The 19,852-nt window shown below is 40.1% G+C and overlaps 1 protein-coding gene across 4 annotated transcripts; it reads left to right on the forward strand.

The window, feature by feature from the left end:
- The first annotated feature begins 288 nt into the window (after positions 1–288).
- CCDC28A (coiled-coil domain containing 28A) lies at positions 289–7,325 on the forward strand. Of its 4 annotated transcripts, none has more exons than XM_054822354.1 (6): positions 289–408; positions 1,288–1,482; positions 3,712–3,875; positions 4,833–4,987; positions 5,598–5,620; positions 6,555–7,325. In XM_054822354.1, the coding sequence occupies exons 2-6, from the start codon at positions 1,325–1,327 to the stop codon at positions 6,607–6,609; spliced, it is 555 nt and encodes a 184-aa protein (XP_054678329.1). In that variant the 5' UTR covers positions 289–408; positions 1,288–1,324; the 3' UTR covers positions 6,610–7,325. The 4 variants fall into 4 exon arrangements, with proteins under 4 accessions (XP_054678329.1, XP_054678327.1, XP_054678326.1 ...); XM_054822353.1 differs by lacking the exon at positions 289–408 and adding an exon at positions 508–773; XM_054822352.1 differs by lacking the exon at positions 6,555–7,325 and having other exon boundaries at positions 5,170–5,620.
- Positions 7,326–19,852: the final 12,527 nt, after the last annotated feature.

Here is a 19,852-nt window from a genome sequence, read left to right on the forward strand (position 1 = left end):
GCGGCCCCGCCCCTTTCAGCCGTTAACGGCCGCTCCGGCTCCACCCGGCAACCCGCCCTCGCGCGGCCACGCTCCTGCACGCACGGGGGGCGGGGAGAAGCTTGGTTCTCACGCATGCGCAGGGAAGCGCTCGGCTCCTCCCAGCGCCTGCCCTGCGCGCGGTCCGAGCCGGCCGCCTCTTGCCGCGGGGGGTTCTGGGAATGGTAGTCGCCCCGCCCGCCAAGGGAGTACTGCCGCCGGCAGTGGGCGGGGCTCCCACAATGCATCTCGCAGGTCATCTCGCTCCGCCCCGTGTCGTAGTCATGTGACCTGCGCGCCGGGCTGAGCCTGCCGCTTCCCTGGGGGAGGGGGGAGAGCCGGCGAGGCCGGGGGTCCGCGCGCGGCTCCGGGGGCGGGGCCTCCCCACAGGTAGCGGGAGGCGGGGCCGGCGCGGGGGCGGGGCCTGAGCTTCGGCCGCCGTTTAACGTTCGCCGGCGGGGTGGCGAGGGGGGGAAGACGGTGGCGGTTGTTGAGGGCGGTCATACTCGGAGTGAGCCGGGAGGAAGCGTGACAGGCAGCGTCGGAAGTCTCCGTGCTGATAAAATGACGACAGGCAGTAGGGGCTGTCTGTGCCAAAGGGCAGGGGTCGTTACTCCAGGAGGTGGCAGCGGCGGGGAAGCGGCCCTCAGTGGGTCAGCCACGGCGCCCTGGGGTTTACATCGCTGCGCCCGCTGCCGCCTCCGTGGGACGATGGATTTCAGAGGAGGCGTTTGCCCAGGCGAGGAGATTATTAGGTAGCGCCCAGTAATAGCATATGTAATGGCAGCAATGTAATGTATATATTATTGGGCGGCACCCATCAATAGCATATATAATAGCAATAATCACTCTGCATCAACTGAGTTTTGACAAGGCCGTTGCCTCTCTCTTTAGAGGAGATTGGCAAGGATGACTCACAGCATCCTCATGCCACCATCATTTCTCAGAGTTTTGATTGGCATGGACTTTAGTCACAGAGTTTTCTAGCAATAATCCATGGGATGCAAAGCCTGAGATCATTTTGAAGTACTTGTTGGCTGAAGCTGTTGCAGAAGATTAGAATTCCTGGCTGTTTTGCTGATCAGGCAGGCCTGGGCAGCTTGTCCTGAAAACTGGATTCTCTTGTTTGTAGAAACGAGTGACTGCTCATCTTTGAAGAACCTATAAAGCTGCTGCATTTCCATGCACTGTGACCTGTTTTTTCCCTTGCTTTTATTGGAAATGCTGGTTTTAATGGATGTTTCTTATGTTTTTTCCTTCCCTTTGTAGGACAAGAAGTTAGACTAGATGCAGTAAATTGGAAGAAATGGAAGAAAGGAAAATCAAGAGGAGGAGCCCCAAATCATCCACCAGTCACCCTGCTCAGGTTACTAACTCCAAGAAAAACTCGGTGCCGGTCAGTAAAAGTACAGCCTTTTCAAATCCTGCACCACAGCCTGCAGTCCAAAAACCAAAGTTAAAACGGTAAGCTTGGGAGCATCTTGCAAGCTCGGTGAAAGTGAGAGCCAGAAACCTGCCAATGCTTAGACAGTCTAAAGGGTGTTGAGACTAGCTGGGACAGAATGAAAAGAAAGAGCTTCAGACTTGTGAAAATTTTTGATGATGTGTCTTTTTTAGTAAAGCAATTTGTGTTTAATGCAATATAACGGTTATTTTACAGAAAAGGAAGGTGCTCGATAGTAGTCTTGGAAGCTTTATAAAACGTTACACAATGCTGTAGACTCATACTGATAACAACTTAGCTGAAGAGATAATAGTCTGAAGTGACTGGTGAAAGACGAGAGTTGGGTGATCAAATGTGGCAAATGCAGGCATCGTACGGGAGATGACAGAGCCCTAGATGTACAGCTGTGAGGAACAGTTAAAATATTACATGACTGCAAGGTTGGAACTGACAAGTAGGGCAGGAAATGAAGGATGTAAATTGAACAGGATGAGCTAGAACTGGAATTTCCGGGTGTTTTTTGTTTGGGGACCTATCAGCAGGGGCAGCGGTAGCATGCACAGAAAGAGGCATTCAGCTCTTTACAAAGTACCATTTTGGAATAGTTTGTGTGTTATTGATGGTACCTCTATTTCGGTTTGAGAACATTTTCTGACATGCAGGAAAATTAACATATTTCTTGACCGTGGTGTATATAGTAGATAAATGAGTGAAAAGGGATTTTAAAGTGAAATGTTAGCTAGAGAAAGGCAGCTGAGTTCATTGATCTGTAAGTATTAGCTGAAGATTAAATACTGAGCTGCCCTCTTTGGCACAGATAGTCTGTTTATAGGACCCAGTATTGGCCCAATGGAAACGTCATGCATTCCTGCCATGTAAAGTATATACTTCCCCCCCACCCCTCCCTGGGAAAATGTGTTAATATTTTTAAGGAAATAATAATGAATACTAATGTGCTGTACATTGGTGGTGCCTACAGCTGACTGTAGTTTATTAAGACTCAACACTATTCTGGAATGTACTAGAAATTCATTTCTTGTAGCCCACAATATTGGTTAGAGAAGAAAAACGTCCTTTTTGCTTTAAGTTTTGGAAAAGGACATTCTTGCTCAATTGTTAACTGAAGCTATTATCACCAAGCAGTGATAATACAGACAAATTTCTCGAACTCTCCAAGCAGGAGTGGAAACTGACAGAATAATGTGAGGATGAACTGCTGTTATGATAGTGGAGTAAGAATATTTAACTCATTTTCAGTTTGTCTGCAAGAATCCAATGAAATAAGTTTGCCAGGAGGAGTAATATATTGTATTAAGCTTCAGAAAGAGGTGGAAAAAATCGATGACCTTTCTGGCATACAAACCTTTCTTTGAGTCTGAAATTGAAGCAGAAGTAGCCAAAGTTAAACCTAAATTGAGACATACTGCTCAGAGTTGAACCAGATATGATAACTGTTGGACCATTAGTTGTTCCAGCATATAGGCTATGTAGCCTGTATGATGATTGTATACTACAGAAGCTGTTAGGCTGGGAAAAGAATGATTATTTCCCATAGGAAAGTGAAGAATTTGACTTGCAAAGCATGGGAGTATTCAAGGGAAGGGTGGAGCTTACTATGCTGTAAACCCTATTATCTTCACTAATTAAATAGAGTCTGTTTTGGTAGGTGTTAGAGGACTGAGAGATTGCTTTTCATGGTGAGTTTTACAAAATTTAGATGTTATTTGAAGGTGGGAAGAAGGAGCTCTAGGAAAACTTATCTGGAGGCAAGGTTACCTTTCCTGTATAGGTTATAACAAGTTGTTTTCCACACTGGTTGCAGTCTATAGGTTTTTGTGACAACAGGAGTGCATGACTGCTGAGCGTTTTTCTCTCTGGCTTAGAGTGCTTTTTTGGGTGAGTTTATGCAGATAATTCCTCATGTGCCATTGTTGGGTAATGGTCCTCTTTAGATTATGAAGATGGCCATTACATACATGTGCTCCATTGATGTTTCCCACTATTAACAGGAAAGCCAATTGTTGGAGTCATTCATTTTGCAGTATCAAACTGTCAAAATTGTGATGTTTTTCTTTATTCTTAAGACAAACTGGTGAACCATTTTTTTACTTAAAAGGAGTGATTGAAATATGTATGCGGTATTTTCAATTTCATTTTCAAAGCCCAGATGTAGACTTACCTTACATTTCAGATTCTCAGTGATAGTGGAAGCAGGAGGTAATGTCTTTTTGTTTACTTTGTTTTTTCAGTGTAATAAAAGAGAAAGCCAAACCTCCAGGAGGTGAAGCAAAAGGGGCACAGGCAGCACCAATTCAGCATTCTTTTCTCACAGATGTATCAGACGTCCAGGAAATGGAAAGGGGACTTCTGAGCCTCCTGAATGACTTCCACTCTGGCAAACTTCAAGCATTTGGTAAGTGAATGAATTGTCTGTGCATGATGGTAACATTTGCAAACAAATGTGCTGTATGGACAGACTGCCAGTTTGTCATATTGGACTCTGCCATATGAAATGAAGTTTAACATAATTAATAGATCTCACTGCATTTTTAAATTATAGTCCTATTGTAAGGTTGTCTTTGGTGGGAGATTATTCAAATGCCATTGTGTTGTGTCTTCCAGCATGGCTTACAAAAGGCAGTACCTTGGCTTATGGATTTAAGATACCAAGTTTAAAGCCACTTACTTATGATCAGATAGGAATAAGAAGTAGTAACTGTATTTAGCACCTGATTTTACTGCAAAGTAACACTTTACACTATTGGTAACAACTTTCATGGAATCCACTGCAAGTTGCATTTTACCCAGCTTACTTTCTGTTTTAGCATCTTACTATTATTACTATTTCACAGTTGATGGAGGTTTCAGAAAAAACATGACACGCTTCCGCTTCCTTTTCGCCCCCTGCCCTGTACTGAGTAGAAATATGCTTACGTGCTTTTCTAAGTTTAGTGTTAGGTGAGCATGTCACATTAATTCTACACCGATTTTACAAGAGAGCCTGAAAAGTCTGTATTATATAAAGCATCAGTTACAAGAAAGAAACCCCCAAGAATAATCAAAATTAGAAAGAAAGTTTATTGTGATCATATTTAAAGTTAAAAATACAGAGTCTTCCTAAAAGGGAGAGAAAGTCAGAGTATAGAAAAAACATGTATATTCTAAAAAAACGGTTTAGTACATTCAGTAGTTGTTAAAAGTTCAGCACAACATAACACCAGGTAGGATGACAGAAAACTCAGTCTGAGAAAGCAAACTAACTTGTAAATGTGATGTTTAAATTCCTCTCTTCTGATGTAAAAAGCTGCATCTTCACACCTTCATTTGCTCTCTCAGGTTTCCTTATCTAAAGCTGTTGCTGTCCTTTTAGGGAACGAATGTTCGATAGAGCAGATGGAGCATGTGCGGAGTATGCAGGAGAAACTTGCTCGCCTCAATCTGGAGCTCTATGGGGAGCTGGAAGAACTCCCTGAAGACAAAAGAAAACTTGCAAGTGACTCCAACCTGGATAGGCTGCTGTCAGATGTAAGTACTGGGAAGGCAGAAAACACAGAACTTTGCCCACAGAGCTTGGCTCAGGAAAACAACACTACTAGGTGGGCATCCAGGTGCAGTTGAGGAGAACAGTTCTATAATGAATCAAGATATAAGCCGTGCGCTCCTCTTGGTTTTGAGACAACACAGTACCTCATTTTCTTTTTTTGTAGGCTGCTGCTTGTTTGGGTGAGTGGAGCAGTCTAGCTGTAAACTGCCTGTTTAGAGACAGCCAGTGTACCAGGGAACTACGACCATTTTCCCTCTGCTCCATCCTCCCACATCGAGGGAAGGCCACACATAACAAGGAATTTAGATCTGCGTGTTCTACATTTTCTTTCTCCCTTCTTTAGTGTATTCCATAAACCCCCAAACATAAATTTCCTGAGATAAGCAGATTTAAATTCAATTTGGGACTAAGCTCTGTTGGTGAAGAATTCAGTGCAGGTTTGCTTTGTTTTTTGTAATAAATTCATACATTTCAGCTCAAACTATTACTGATTTGCTTCATTGTTTTAATGTAATTTCATCATATCAGCATAATTGTTGCATTTGACTAAGTGAAATGCCATTTCTGATACTTTCTACATTTATATTGCAGCTAGAAGAACTGAATTCATCTATGTATCCTTTTCTTTAAATGTCTATTTTCCATTATAATTGTTAACTGTAATCAAATTACAGTATATTTCCCCAGTAACTGGTGGCTTTTTAAGAGTCAAATCACTTCAGTAATGGCCTTTCTTTTAAATTAGCATTGTAATACAGCCTGGATTTTAGCTTCTTCAATATGTAAATGATTAGAACTTAATACTTTTAATTACAGGCTGGTTTTTTCATACAGTGATTTGTTTGGCTTGTGTGCACCACTTTAGTATTCAGAAGTGTTCTGTCCCATTGATAAGTGAATCCTATTACCTTTCAGTTTTCTCTAGAAATACATGCATCTGTTTATCACTGATTTTACTGTGAATAGCAGACCGACCTAATTTTTTATTTCTAGAGTCAGACTATGGTTGAGTCAGATATTTCAGCAGAGTTTTGGTAATTGAACAAACGTACGCTCTTAGCTTTATCTTCTTCTGGGAGGGCTAAGTGTTGTAGCTTGTCTCCTGCATTGTGCTTTTGATAAGCCAAGAATACAGCCAAGGAGTGTTGCATTCAGTTCATACTGCAGTCTAGTTTAATTTCTCATGTTACACACTTTGCATTGAGGAAGGTGGGACTCAAGATTCTGCATTAGTATACACATTCTCTCTCTCTGGAAAGCTGTTTAAGGCTAGGTCTCAAAGAACACAAGCAGAATGTGATAATAAGTGATAAAAATAATCTACCATTGCCCTTGATCCGCCAGCTAATTCTGGAGGTATGTAATGCTTAAGTCTCATGGAAGTAGATTAATCTACTGGTTGAACACTAGCATAGGACTTAATAGAATTGAGTTCATCTGGACTGGTGCATACTCGTCACAGGACTAAGCATAGTTTTGTGTAACACCACTATCTTGTTTATACCTTATCTATATGTGAAAATGGTATTCCTTAACTGTTTGCTTCAGCCAAAAACTACATTTAGCAGATGCTCAAGATATTCCAAATAGTGCCACAGGCTGAAAGAACAGCTGGGTCAATTTGGATTCTCCCAGAAGCTCTTTGTTTTTCCTGACAGTGGAATCTGGAACTGTTGTGGCTTTGTTGTTTTTTTTTTTTGTTGTGTTTTGGTTTTTTTTTTTTAATTTTACACAATGAAGAATCAAAGTGCAAGTCCAAGTGTTTATTTTTGCACATTCGTCTGAGCACTGCATTATGTCAGGACTCAGAATCTAGAGTTTTAAGCAGGTTGTTGTGATGATATGCTTTTTATTATTGCCTTATTTAATAGAAAAATCGGGGAAACTCAGAAGTACATTTCTTCCACTCAGTGTTGTTCATATGATTGAAAATGATGTATGTATATAAGTTCGTTAGTATTTCCCCAATTTTTATGAAGGTAGCGATGATGTTGCCTTTCTGATCAGGATGTAGACAATCTGCACACTATTTTTAGTGGTTCGTTGATCAGTGATGCCATAGATTAATTTATTGTTAATTAACATTTTAAATATGATGTTTCATTTAGAGAAGTTGCTATCTGTTCAGCTGTGTTAATAAGATACAAGTTGTTTCATGGTCTGAATGTTTGCAGAGTTTACTTTTTTTACCACTGTGAATAATTATAAAATATCACTAAGTTAGAACTAGCATGCATGCTAGCAATCCACATAATTTAAGTATTGTGAAATTCCAAAATTGGGTAAACAGTTATTGTTCAATAAAACCAATATTTGCAATTTGCATTCCTAAGTTATAAATAGCCTGGTATTAATTGGTATCATCTTTGTGTTCAGTTGGGGAAAAAAGTGTAAATAAGGCTGGTGTTTAGATCCAAAATTTCTTTCTTGGTACATCAAACTATGCCTTTGGTCCTAGATTTATTTTATATTCAGTTTTTAGGTAAAACATTCAGATTCTATACTGTATATACTTATGCACAAGGAATGAAATCTTTATCCTTCTATTTGAGCAAAGTTTTTCATCAGCCCAAAGTGGGCATGTGGCTGGGGATCTTTGGAGAAGATGCTTCTACAGCTGTAAGATGTGGCTGTGGATTCCATGAGCTCCAGCTCCTCTTGAAATCACTGGTTAATGAACCAGCAGGGATCCCAACTGGGCTTTTCCTTCAGGATGTTCTTGTTCTTTACATGATTTATCTCCTTCATTGTTGTTGAGATTTTAAAGAGGGGTTGCATGCTGGGTTGTGAAATCCAAAGACAGCTTAGGAGAACTAGAATACAACATGCTTCTCACAAAATGAAGCCAAAGGGGTTTTTTCTACCCTTCAACCAATAATTGGGCAATTACCCTTCTCTGCACAGGAACTTCTCCCTATCAGCACCTTGGCCTTGTTTCTGTGCAGACTTCTGAACATCAAGCAAGCAGCAGCATGTTTTGGTCTTGTGCCTCCAGGTACAATGCTCCTTAAGGTGGCAAAAGTCCTGAGGGGGAGCTGCGTTTATACAAGCAACATGACATTCTGGTGGCTCATTTTGATTCAGGAGGAGAGCTGCACCCCCACTAGCCACTTGTTGCCAGCACAGTACAGTGCAGTGTTGTAGTGTACGCTGGTCCCAGAACACACTTTTAACTAGTACTTTTCATAGTTTAAACTATTCAACAATAAAGAGAATTCTTTTCTTCTTTGGGGTCTGTCATCTAACTCTGCTGAGGTTTATGACTTCAAACAACATATGAATGTGGGGTCTGTTAGATGTCTTGATCTCTAAATATCTGTAGCAATTTATGCAAGCATATAACACATAGGTGTAATTTGAGATATGAACATAAATACCTTTCTCAGGCAGCTGTTTAGAATTACACAAGAATTAACACCTTTTTCTTCAAACACCTTAAGCCCACAGGCAGTCACAAGTCACGAAGAATGCATTAATTGCAAGTAATAAAGGAATTAAAATTCTCTTATGTCTTCCTGGATACACATTTGCATCTTTTATACAATCTGTTAATGGCAGATACTAATTATCTTTTGGATTCATACAAGAAAATTTTGTGGCAAGATCTTTGAGAGACTGAGCTGCCCTTTGGGCGGTAATACACTAATCACATTTCTAGGCTCTCGCAGGAAAAGATCTGTATCATATCTGTGGACAGTCTTTTGTAATTATCAAAGTACGTAAGTAGCTGCATAAAATGACTGCCTTTTCTGTTATCTTGTTTCCTGAAGAGTGGTGTATGGAGGTAAAAGTGTATTAACATTGAATGTTGCCTGGCCTAACTCACACTGATAAATGGATACGGTGTTTGAAAGAAGACATTTTTTCCTGCATCATTGATCTAGATTACCTCACTTCAAGAGACAGCTGTGGAACCTCAGTGAACCAAAGAAGAAAATAAAAAAACAGGAAAAAAGCTAATAGGAAAGGAAGGTGTCTTAGAGAACAGGATTTGGAAGAGATGTGACCAGCAGGTTGAGGGAGGTGATTCTCCCCCTCTACTCTGCTGTCATGAGACCCCACCTGGAATACTGCGTCCAGCATAAGAAGGACATGGAGCTGTTGGAGTGGGTCCAGAGGAGGGCCATGAAGATGATGAGAGGGCTGGAGCACCTCTCCTGTGAGGACAGGCTGAGAGAGTTGGGGTTGTTCAACCTGGAGAAAAGAAGGCTCCGGGGAGACCTTACTGCAGCCTTCCAGTACCTGAAGGGGCCTACAGGAAAGATGGTGAGGGACTGTTTATCAGGGAGTGTAGTGACAGGACAAGGGGTAATGGGTTCAAGCTGAAGGAGGGTCAATTTAGATGAGATATTAGGAAGTTCTTTACTGTGAGAGTGGTGAGGCACTGGAACAGGTTGCCCAGAGAGGTTGTGGATGCCCCCTCCCTGGCAGTGTTCAAGGCCAGGTTGGATGGGGCTTTGGGCAACCTGGTCTAGTGGAGGGTGTCCCTGCCCATGGCAGGGGGGTTGGAACTAGATGGTCTTTGAGGTCCCTTCAAACCCAAACCATTCTATGATTCTATAAGTCAGTGGTATTACATTGATTGCCTCTTTTTTTGAAAACAGCAAGACAAAATATTAAGGTAGACATCTTTTGTTTAGAAAATAAACTGAACTCTAAATAGATGTTTCAACATAAATAGGTAAGCACTGATCTTTTTTCCACTAAGTATATTAAAATGGAAAATGTATACAAATGCTAACATATCCATGCCAAGTTGTGTCTTGACATTCTCATTTGTGTAAAGGAAAAGAAACGAATTTATCAAGGCCTACTGACCTGATTCTGGTAGTGTTCAGCAGGTTGTGTTTTACAACTGTAGTAACAGAAAGGTACAAGGAGCAAAGGCATAAGGGGGGGAAAAAGCAAGCCTGATTAAATTTGGATCATGACCTGTAAATTTAGTTCAATCAGTAAGAAATTAGAGTTCAAGGGCATGTTAGAGCCTTATAAACCACACACAACATACCAAGACTTCACAACCACATCACATTCTTTATATTCTATATTGGATATTGATATATAGTCAGTATCCTCACGGATCCCCATTCATCATGGTTATGTTGCAAGTATTTCACCTGTAACACAGTATATACAGGGATTCTGAAGCATCAGTGTATGATGTTTAGCATTTTTCATGTCTTCAGCTCTTGAAACATTACATATTTTTACATTTAGTTCTATTCATAACAGAATTTCAAAATGCTACCCCTCTCCTCACATTCAGAAAGCAGATGGAGAATTAAGTTTTGGGGTTTTTTATTTCTTCAAACACAGGTTCATGATTTTTGCATGAGTTATGCTCTCATCTTTCACACAAAAAATGAAGGAAATGATACATTTCCCATAAACAGGCAATAAACTCCAACTCCTACCCTAAGGCAGGGGCAGATGTGGGAATGCTTTGTCCACATCAAGTCTCAAGCTTCTTATGAGAAATCAAAACGCCTGTTTTCACGTGGAAAATTCCCCCCACTATTCCCTCCTGTAAATACCAACTCTTGTAGGTGTAACAGGTGCTTCGACAGTACTTTTTTCTAGAAAGGAGTTGCTCAGAGCTTACCTATCACATGGAGGCTGGGCACAGAGCTCAACCTCCTAAATATGAAGATGGCAGCCAAACTTGGCCTAGACTACGCCAAACCACATGAGGATGCAGGCAGGCTTACTGCCTCAGAGTCGTTTCTTCTAAATGCACTTGCATTTCATCCCTCTTCACGCAATCGCATCTGGCACCTCATGTCAAATGCCACACACATGGATCAGTTCTGTCCATATGCAAACACCGAGTTCTGAATTCAGAGGCTGTTTAGGATTACGAACACAGAACGTGTTTTAGCCAACAATACTGGAAATTCATTCCCTTTTAATGACAAATAATTAAATTCACTGTCAGTGATCTACACCTTGTGCAATCTTACTGTTGTCATCACAAAACATGGGCTTTATTTATCACAGCCCTCTTTGCTCACGATAAAAAGATAGAATATTTAATATGAATGAGCACATACCAAATCCTCTATTGACTTCCCACAAGTACCAGCCAGCACGCAGCATAAAACGTTTGATGGCAGAAACAAGTCATCAGAGCTGGCCTCACGTAACAACTGCACTGCAGGTGGAGAGGAGAGATTTTTGTCAGACCTGCATCAATAAAGCAGAGCAATCCAAATACAGTTTGAGGCTTCGCCTGGCTCACAGCGAGGCATTGTGACAGGCTGCCGATTGTTACAGTGGATGCAAACAAGCTGCAGATCAGCTGGCATGTTTTAATTTGTAAGTACCAACCTGGAAAGACTTTGTGCTAGTTACACGTTTGCTTCTTTGCTCTTGAGAATGTGCTACTATTGCTATACCCTATGATACAATTTCTTTAGAATCATTAAAAGCTTGCAGGAAAAAAAGTACTCTTCTCAATCACAAATCCTTTCAGCATTGCTTTTGAAGAAACAAAGAATGTATCTGTGTTCATCTGGCAGCAGAGGAACTGATTCTATCACTCTTTAAAAGACAATGCTCTAGATGTTCAAACTACTGGAGATAATTTCAACACAAAATATAAAGCAACTCTCAGAACGCAATGATTAATAAGGGTAACAGTATTCTGCACGTAAACAGCATCAAAAATGCAAATCTCTGCTCATGTGATTTGGCTTTTGGTGCACAAACAGCTTGATGGAGGAGCTCAATTTGATTCATCACACCTGGTTCACAAGGCTATCTGTTTAGACTGGTAAGCACAATTTGAAAAATATTTAGAAGATGTAAACTCCAAAACAGCTCCCTCGCTAGCACAACAGTATCTGGGAAATTATTTTTTGTCTCTGATCTCCAGCTCACTTCAGTAGTTTAACTGTAAAATGAATGCTTTTGCAACAACATGAACATGCTAGAAGGAGGGAACCTGACAACGCCATTGCCCGAGTCCCTCACAGAGCCCATACGTCATGCTTTGGTGTCACCCGCCCTAGATGTTCCATTGCATCGCTGTAGTGGCACCACTTCCCATCCCTAGCGCAGACACAGAAACCACGTGCAGATGGAAAGTCCAGAGCAGGTGACAACCCCCCACTCCCAGCGAGCAGGCTGGGGATGGGCAAAAGGCGGGGAGAGGGCACAGCCAGGGGAGCCAACCCCAGCTGACCATAGGGACATTCCCAACCCGAGCAATAAAAGCTCAGGGAAAGGAGGAGGAAGGGGGGGATGTTTGCGGTTATGGCATTCATCTTTGCAAAGAACTGTTATGCATGCAGAGTCCCTGCTTTCCCGGGAACGGCTAAACATCTGCCTGCTGATGGGAAGTCGTGAATAACACTGACTTTAGGTGAGGGGTTAATTGAACTTGGTGAGATAAAATTGATGCAAGTAAACCAGTATTTCTTAATACCTAGAGGAAACAATAGCTTAGTCATTTCAGTGTCTGTTCTCCCATTAATAACTTTGTTGTGCTAAATATATTTACACAGTATTTAATTAGATGATTGTCCCCGGCTCTGATACCAAGGCACTCCTCTCTCTTCTTCTCCCTAAGACTAGAATCCTTACTAGCAGTGTCTTGTAGGAGTAGCTGCTCAAAACAGAAACCACTTGCAGAGGCTGCCTACTATTGCTTACAAAGTTCTGTCTTCTGCTCAGGAGGTCAGTCTATAAAAGACCGACCAGGTACAAAGACCAACACTCCAGCCAGAGCAGCACTGGAGCTTCTATTGCCAAGCTGAGAGACAAGAAGAGAGCGAGGGATTCTCAACTGCCAATTCTCACCGTTTTTTCCGTACTGAAGGCCTTAAGTAAAACTGAGCCTGAATTCCTGTGCAAGCAAATTCACTTTTTTTCCTTTTAAAACTACCAACATAATTAAACATTCCAAAAGGCATCCATCCGTCTGCTCCCCAATGAATGGCACACTCCAGGCACATCCTGTGATTGATGGTCATCTCCTCAGACTAAGTGCATGATGATTCTGAAGAAAAATAAAAGTGAAAGCTGCAAACAGTTCATGACCTAGAGCCAAGAAAATAAATTTTAAATTAATACTTCTCCTATAACAATCCTCTTCAGCTAGGTTTTGAAAAACAGCGACGCACTTTGCATAGCACTAAGGAATTAAGGCCAACCACATTTAATACAATTAATATTATTTCCTGTAATAACCATGTACTTTACAATTTGTTTAAGCAGGTTTCAGATTCTGGAATAACTGCAGATCCCTGTAATACTACTTGGTTCTCTGAAGAGTCAGTTTCGTTAATTTTTAGCTCAATTTTTAATTTTGACCCCAAACAAGGTTTATAAAACCAGTCCTTGCATAGTCTGTTTTTGACTAAACAATTGCTTGAAATGCTTTAGTTTTCAAAGTCCCAGCCAGTCTATTAACATGGAGTATTTTTTTTAAAAGAAGTGTTACTAGCTTAGCTCTGGCTTACACCTTAGCTCAGTTTCTTTTAGTTTTGACTAGGAATCTGCAAGTTGTTCAAGCCTCCCACGCGCTTTTTAACACAAGCAAATAAAGAAGGTGGATGAGCACAGCTCAAGTTTTATGAACTCTTCAACATAAACACCACATAGAAGTCGCTACGGACAGTAAGGACTGTATGATTAACTAAGTATCGCATTGACTCGTTCACCTTATTATTAGCTAATAAAACCAATTAGTATTTGCCTTTTTTCCCCACTCCACAATTATTATACACACAGCGCTCAGAAGTTATCCCTGCACGGGAATGACTTGGTCCGTACCTTCAGGTGTAGTGCGCTCTCTTCAGCATGACGTGTACCCAGAGGCAAGCTGGGTCAGTCAACCCGCTTACCTGCCAGTTCTTGGGTTTAGCTCCAGTGTCCGGTTTAGGTCAAATCAACGTTTCACGGCTCACTGTACATTCCGAAAGGACATTCGCACCTCTGTCAGAAAACTCTGCTCAGACGGGAGCGGTGCCGAAGAGGAACACAGACTGCCATCGGGCTCTTACAAGAAAAGGAGGCATGAAGGTACACGAGCCAAGTTTGCTGCTTGTAACTAAACTGTCATGCAGGATGAATTCTGACACTTACGGCTAGGGACACAGAGCCTTTAAAAGCATTCTCTCAGTAAGTATGATTGCATTGCTAATACTTACTTTAAAGGCTTTTACCAGAATCATTATAATGATAATCATTCTAACACATACATATTTAAGATTTCTGCCAGGCAAAAAAGTAGACAGAAACTATAGTAGCTAGACCAATGAATAATTGTAAAAGCTTAAAACAAGCAGATACTTTAAACAATGTATTTTTCCTACTGAAATGCAAAAAGGTTTCTATTTAATTCTCAAACATACCACAGAAAATAAGGTATCTCTGAATCACAGGACTAACCGCAGGATGAATAAGAATGTGTAAATCACCAGATACAGTCCACAAAGAGTGAAATTATTTTACATTTTCTTTATATTTTTAAGCTACAGCTTACTGTATAAATGCTAGAAGATAAAAACAACCAGGAAAACAGACATAGAAATGCTCATCCCAGTATTTCTGCAGCAAGTGCTACTTTTTGCTAAGCAGGTGCATAGAGATCATTTTTATTTTGGAATTTGTAAGCAGAATTCAGAGCCGAATGCCTCAATTAATACATAATTTTCATTTGTGTACATTTAACAACAAATAATCCTTGCCCTGAATTCAATTCTGTGTTGTTTTTGTCCTCTGATCAAAAGAAAAAACATCTATAGACATTGTAGAGCGGGGGATATCTTAAAAATCATTTTATTGTTTAAACCATCATCAGAACAAAGTGAAACTTGAGGTAGTGCTGCATTTCAGCCATCAGCCCCTAGCGCTACAGAAATTTAACACTGCTGAGTTAACAACACCCAAATTTTATTCAGCCTCAGAGTGAAAAGTCCTGCTCCATGCAGGAATACAGAAAATACATCTTTCTTCAGACACCACTAACACGACATTTTCACTTCAACTTCTGATCCTAGAATAAAATTTAAAATGTTTTAATAAAAATATTTAACTGCTGGCCAGGGCTGCTATACAGTTTTAAACTCAACCCTAGGTTGTTTATTTGACAGGTTGCCCTGTATTTACCTAGTAAAGAGCACAAGTTCCCCCCCCCCCCCCCCCCCAAGATCTCGGCATTAAAGGGATAATTGTATCTGAAAAACTGCGGGACAACTTTTCAGTTATGAGGCTGTTGAGCCTTCCGTTTTACAATTATGCAAGTGTTTAAAAAAAACCCTTTCTCTTCTCAAGCCGTGTAAAGCAATTCTCTATTTTATCCCCTTAATGTAGTACTCTAAACCCCCACCAGTCACAGACCTTCTGAAGTTACTGTCTGAAACAACTAACTGGGATTTTAGGGTGAAGACACAGCAGATGCATGAACCGAGCTTGCCAGCGAGCTGCTCACAAGCGAGAAGAGCTATGTGCCAACACTGCAAATTGTGAAGAAGGTTTATTTCATTCCATGGAAAGCAGCATCTGAAGTCCTGTCAATGTTCAAGCGATCTCCTAGATATCAAGATCTTACAATCGACTGAGCGTGCCCAAGCAAACTAAGACAGGCAAGCAAGAATCTGCTCAAAAGAGCTGCTGAGACAGTATCCATCATCTCAAGTGACTGGAAGCTGTAACGCTGGGCTCAGCTGGGAGCCCTTACTCCAATTTTGCTCATACTGCTGGCTTTTCACACCCCTGTCCCTGGGAGGCGGTTGTTTTTCTCTTCTTTAACAACAATCTGTAGCAGCAAAAGATAATACTAGTCAAGAGCTCTAACATTTCAGAAATGACTGCGGCTCTGATTCCACAATGAGACCTGACGTGGTGGGTTTCCACATTAGCACTGAACTTTTGCTGAAATAAGGCTTTACACAGAGACTCGTGGCACACTTCCGTGAGAGCTGTAAATCTTTTTTCCAAGTCAAAAAAACTCCAGAAAACATTTCTAATGGCTGATGTTAGATCTAAATTTTGAATCTTAAAAAGTTAATCACTGTAAGAGATGAGAATTTTCCCCCTCCTATTTAGAGATATCAAGATTAGTACGAGACCTCCAACATATAGGTCTTTCATAGTATTAAAAGAACAAAACCCAGAACACGAAACAACCAAGAACAAACTCAGTTTTCCCACAAACTAGAAGACTGGGACCAGAGCAAATGAAAGAGAGTAGTTTGTAAATAATCTGACCACCCTGATCAATGCAATATTGCAGCACTAGGCCAAAGGCCAAAATACTGAAAAGACTGAAAAGTTCAAAATACTAGAACAAATACAGTCTAATGGTTATGCATGTGCCAATACAAGAAACATTTATATGGAACCCTTAAAATTGCAATGCACCCATGAAAGAAAATGGGGTATGTTAGGAGAAAATGAAAATCAGCAGTCCATTCAGACTACCATTGCAACAAACAAAAACGGTTTCAATTTCTGTGTCAGGATTTTCAATCTAATTTTATGTAAAATAAAAAAATCCACAGAAACTACAGGAAAAAAGTAAGCATTTCTCAGTTTTAAAAGTTGGTAATTCAGCTGGCTCAAAATGTAATTTTGGCAGACCTATCTCAAATTTCACTGGTTTTACAAGAAAGAATATGCAACCTAGTTGAGAAAAACTGCCTCTTACTTCATGCAAGCTAAAAGTTGTAAGCATTTTAATAGTCTCAAATTAGTAAAATTAGTTTTAAAAAGTTCAAAAAGCCGAACTAACTTGGCTTGCATTTTACAGGATAACAATTTCTTTTGCTCTCATTTAAGACCTCGGCAGACCTTAGATATTCTGATATAAACTTTTCCAGAGTGAAGTTGGCCCAGACTTAAGCAAACTATTATGTTCAATCTACCCCTTCAAACACGTACAAACTCCTACAGCCACACGCTTTATTCTACAGACTCAGTAGTTTGCAGGGTAAAGTTGAGATCGACCACGGAAGTCCGCATTATCGTGTTGGGAATGAAAAGCAACTTCTCGCAGCTTGTTTGATACAAGAGTTAGTTTGCACAAAGGTTTGATTCTACCAGATCCCACATCAGGACTGATTTTTCTAAAGACAACTGCAAGCAGATTGTAAAGCTGCATGAAATCAGAATGAATTTTGTATTAAGAGCATTAACTTTATGCAACTTCACAGCAACTAGATGTACCGTACTACTATGAGTTTGCATCAGGCTTTACTTTCAACCTTAAACTTTCAGGAACACACTTAAAATACAGACTTGCTCAGAAAGGAAGCTGCGTGCATGCACAATTTCATATGTCTATTGATGAATCTGTATGCCCAAGTGAGGAGTCCATAGAAATTCACATAATTCACTGAAAGGCTCACTCAGTAAGTTCATTTTGAAATTACCAGCTTGATCATCCAAACATGTGGATGCAGCATAAAATCATATACTATTATGCAAGAGCCTATCATTGCAAATCTCAGCCTGGTTCCTACCTAATTTAAACAGACGAGGTACATAGGTATTCAGACCCAGTTAAGCACATAGTATCAAGTACTCGAGTTGGACAACAGCACTACATCTATACATACCGATACAGTTGCAAGCTTCCTTTAGATCTGGCATCTAATCTATTTGCCCCCATTTTTTTTTTATCCTTACTGTTGGTTTTAAAGCGTGAGGACATGAATATAAAATAATATGTAAAATAACACATCATAATACCCTCTAACAATTTTTTAAACCCACAATTCTAGATTGGAATCAACATCATATCTATTTTCACTTCAATTTTTGGCAGTACTGTGATTTTAATTCACATCAGGACAGTCTTGATTTGTGACAGTTGAAATGCAATCCCACTTAAATCAATGGATAAATTTTTTTCCCCCACAAGTGGAACAAGTTCTACATGCAGAGCTATTTGCAAAAAGGAAGTTTAAAGCTTCAAAGGATTCCATTGTTTGAAAAGGCTATAGGAGAAAAGGATATAAAAAACATTCGATACTGTTGGTGTGAAAAGTTCTAAGAGATTATCCATTGCAGTGTGTTTCTTGGTTAGTGAGTCCACCTATGGAAGCAACTTGGTGGAAACCGTAAAATCCATCAAAATGATCAGCCTCTTAATTTTGGTAAAATGACATGTGCATTAATATTGCTTTTCCACAGCAATTTTCTTGCTGCAACAGTACTTTATCCCCAAAGCGCAGAGCAAACCAAGGAATATATTCCTTTAAAGTACCGTTCTACAGCAAAAGGACCTCTCAATTCTTCTATGACCTCTTGGTTCCTTCTGATCAGAAAGCAGGTGACTAAGTTTCTTCATGAGGGCAGTGAAAGACACTGAAATTGAAGTTCTAGGAGAGGGGCTTGTTGTAAATTGCAGCGCTCTTCTTCCAAAGGTGGGGATACAGAACAGAAAAAAACAAGTTGGAGGCATGTCACTTCTGCATTGTCTGAAAGAATACATTGAATTACAACTTTCTATCAATTCCTTTCATCATCTTTTTCTCAAAATACAGGTTTTTTCATACTTAGACTGAACCCAAGCTTTGTTATCAGTTCAAGATGATCTGCAAAATAAGACACAACAACGCTTAGTGCAGAGTGCTGAATTCCATGGCAGTTCAATGAAACACACTCCTAAGATACCATAGGGGTTCCCAAAGTACTCCCTTTGACTTCTGCTGAGAAATCATATACTGTTGAAAGAATACACAAGTGTTTACAGTTTGCAGCAACTGTTGTAATGCTTACACCACTCCCAGCTCCCCCAACTGCATATCAGGGCAAATCATTGATTTTAGTGCCTCCTTTCTCAATATGCAGCTGTTCTTTCACATGCTAGTCCTTCTTACTTGCCTTTTAAATGGACACCAAAGACAATGGGCTCCTTGCAGAAGACATTCCTGATTCAAAGTGCTGTTCCTTACATTTAACTTGTTCCGCCCCATGGACCATACCCTCTTCTGTCAGTTTAAATGCAGTCTTATTGAGCCAAAGAGAGAAATACAGTTAGACCTCTGAAGTCAGATGACAGAAAGCAAAAGCCACCATTGCTGCTCTATGGGATAAATCAAAAAGTTTACGTGCATTGTAGAAGAGGATGCGTATCTATCTGTGAGCTTCTCAGTAGACTGGGAAACAAAATACTTCAGTCATGTAAGATTCAACAGCAGTTATTACTAGAATTTGTTTTTTCATCAACATAACACTGAAAGTCAGTTTAAAGTGCCTTCACTATTTAGGTTTTGTTCATTTCCTAGGTCACTCATAATCAAGACCAGTTGCAACAACAGAGTAATTTCAACTGCTTTCAGATTAGATGCATTCTTAATATCTGTAAGGGCAAAAGTGTCAAAAGCATATTCTACCAGAGATGGAAGAGAATTCACATAGCTTTCTGTGCTACAGTATGCTGTCAAAGTGTGATAAATAGTACTAATAGTTGTCTTAAAACTTGTGATATAAGCTGTGAGATCAGAAACTTAGTATTTCGTAGAGTTACAATTCTCAATTTTTGAGTATTATAATGAAACAAGAGCTGTTTCTGACAATAACTAAAATGCAAGACATTGAATACCTCTGTATCAGTAAGCTGGAAAAAAGTACTGTAAAATAACTTTGGAGTACACTATTAGTGTACGACCAGGTACAATTAGTGTACAACCAGCAGTGTACAGGCTAGGTACAGTTAATCTAGCTTTAAAGCACGAAATGCACCTTTAAAACCCATTTGACAATTTAAAGAAATATTACTGAAAGGAGATTACAAAGTATTAAACCCTCCCCTCAAACACATAATTGAACTTTGAAAAGCAATTAATTCAAAGATTCCTGTGGGAAAAAAAAGTTTCTATTTTGCTTGGGCCTAA

Source organism: Grus americana, chromosome 3 (assembly GCF_028858705.1).
Source record: "Grus americana isolate bGruAme1 chromosome 3, bGruAme1.mat, whole genome shotgun sequence".
NCBI classification, from domain to species: domain Eukaryota; kingdom Metazoa; phylum Chordata; class Aves; order Gruiformes; family Gruidae; genus Grus; species Grus americana.

Bases quoted from the DNA above. Each gene is read 5' to 3' on its own strand.
- CCDC28A (XM_054822352.1), top strand. From the start codon at position 1,325: ATGGAAGAAAGGAAAATCAAGAGGAGGAGCCCCAAATCATCCACCAGT. The intron at 1,483-3,711 runs GTAAGCTTGGGA...TTGTTTTTTCAG, and splicing joins CAAAAACCAAAGTTAAAACG to TGTAATAAAAGAGAAAGCCA. The intron at 3,876-4,832 runs GTAAGTGAATGA...CTGTCCTTTTAG, and splicing joins TGGCAAACTTCAAGCATTTG to GGAACGAATGTTCGATAGAG.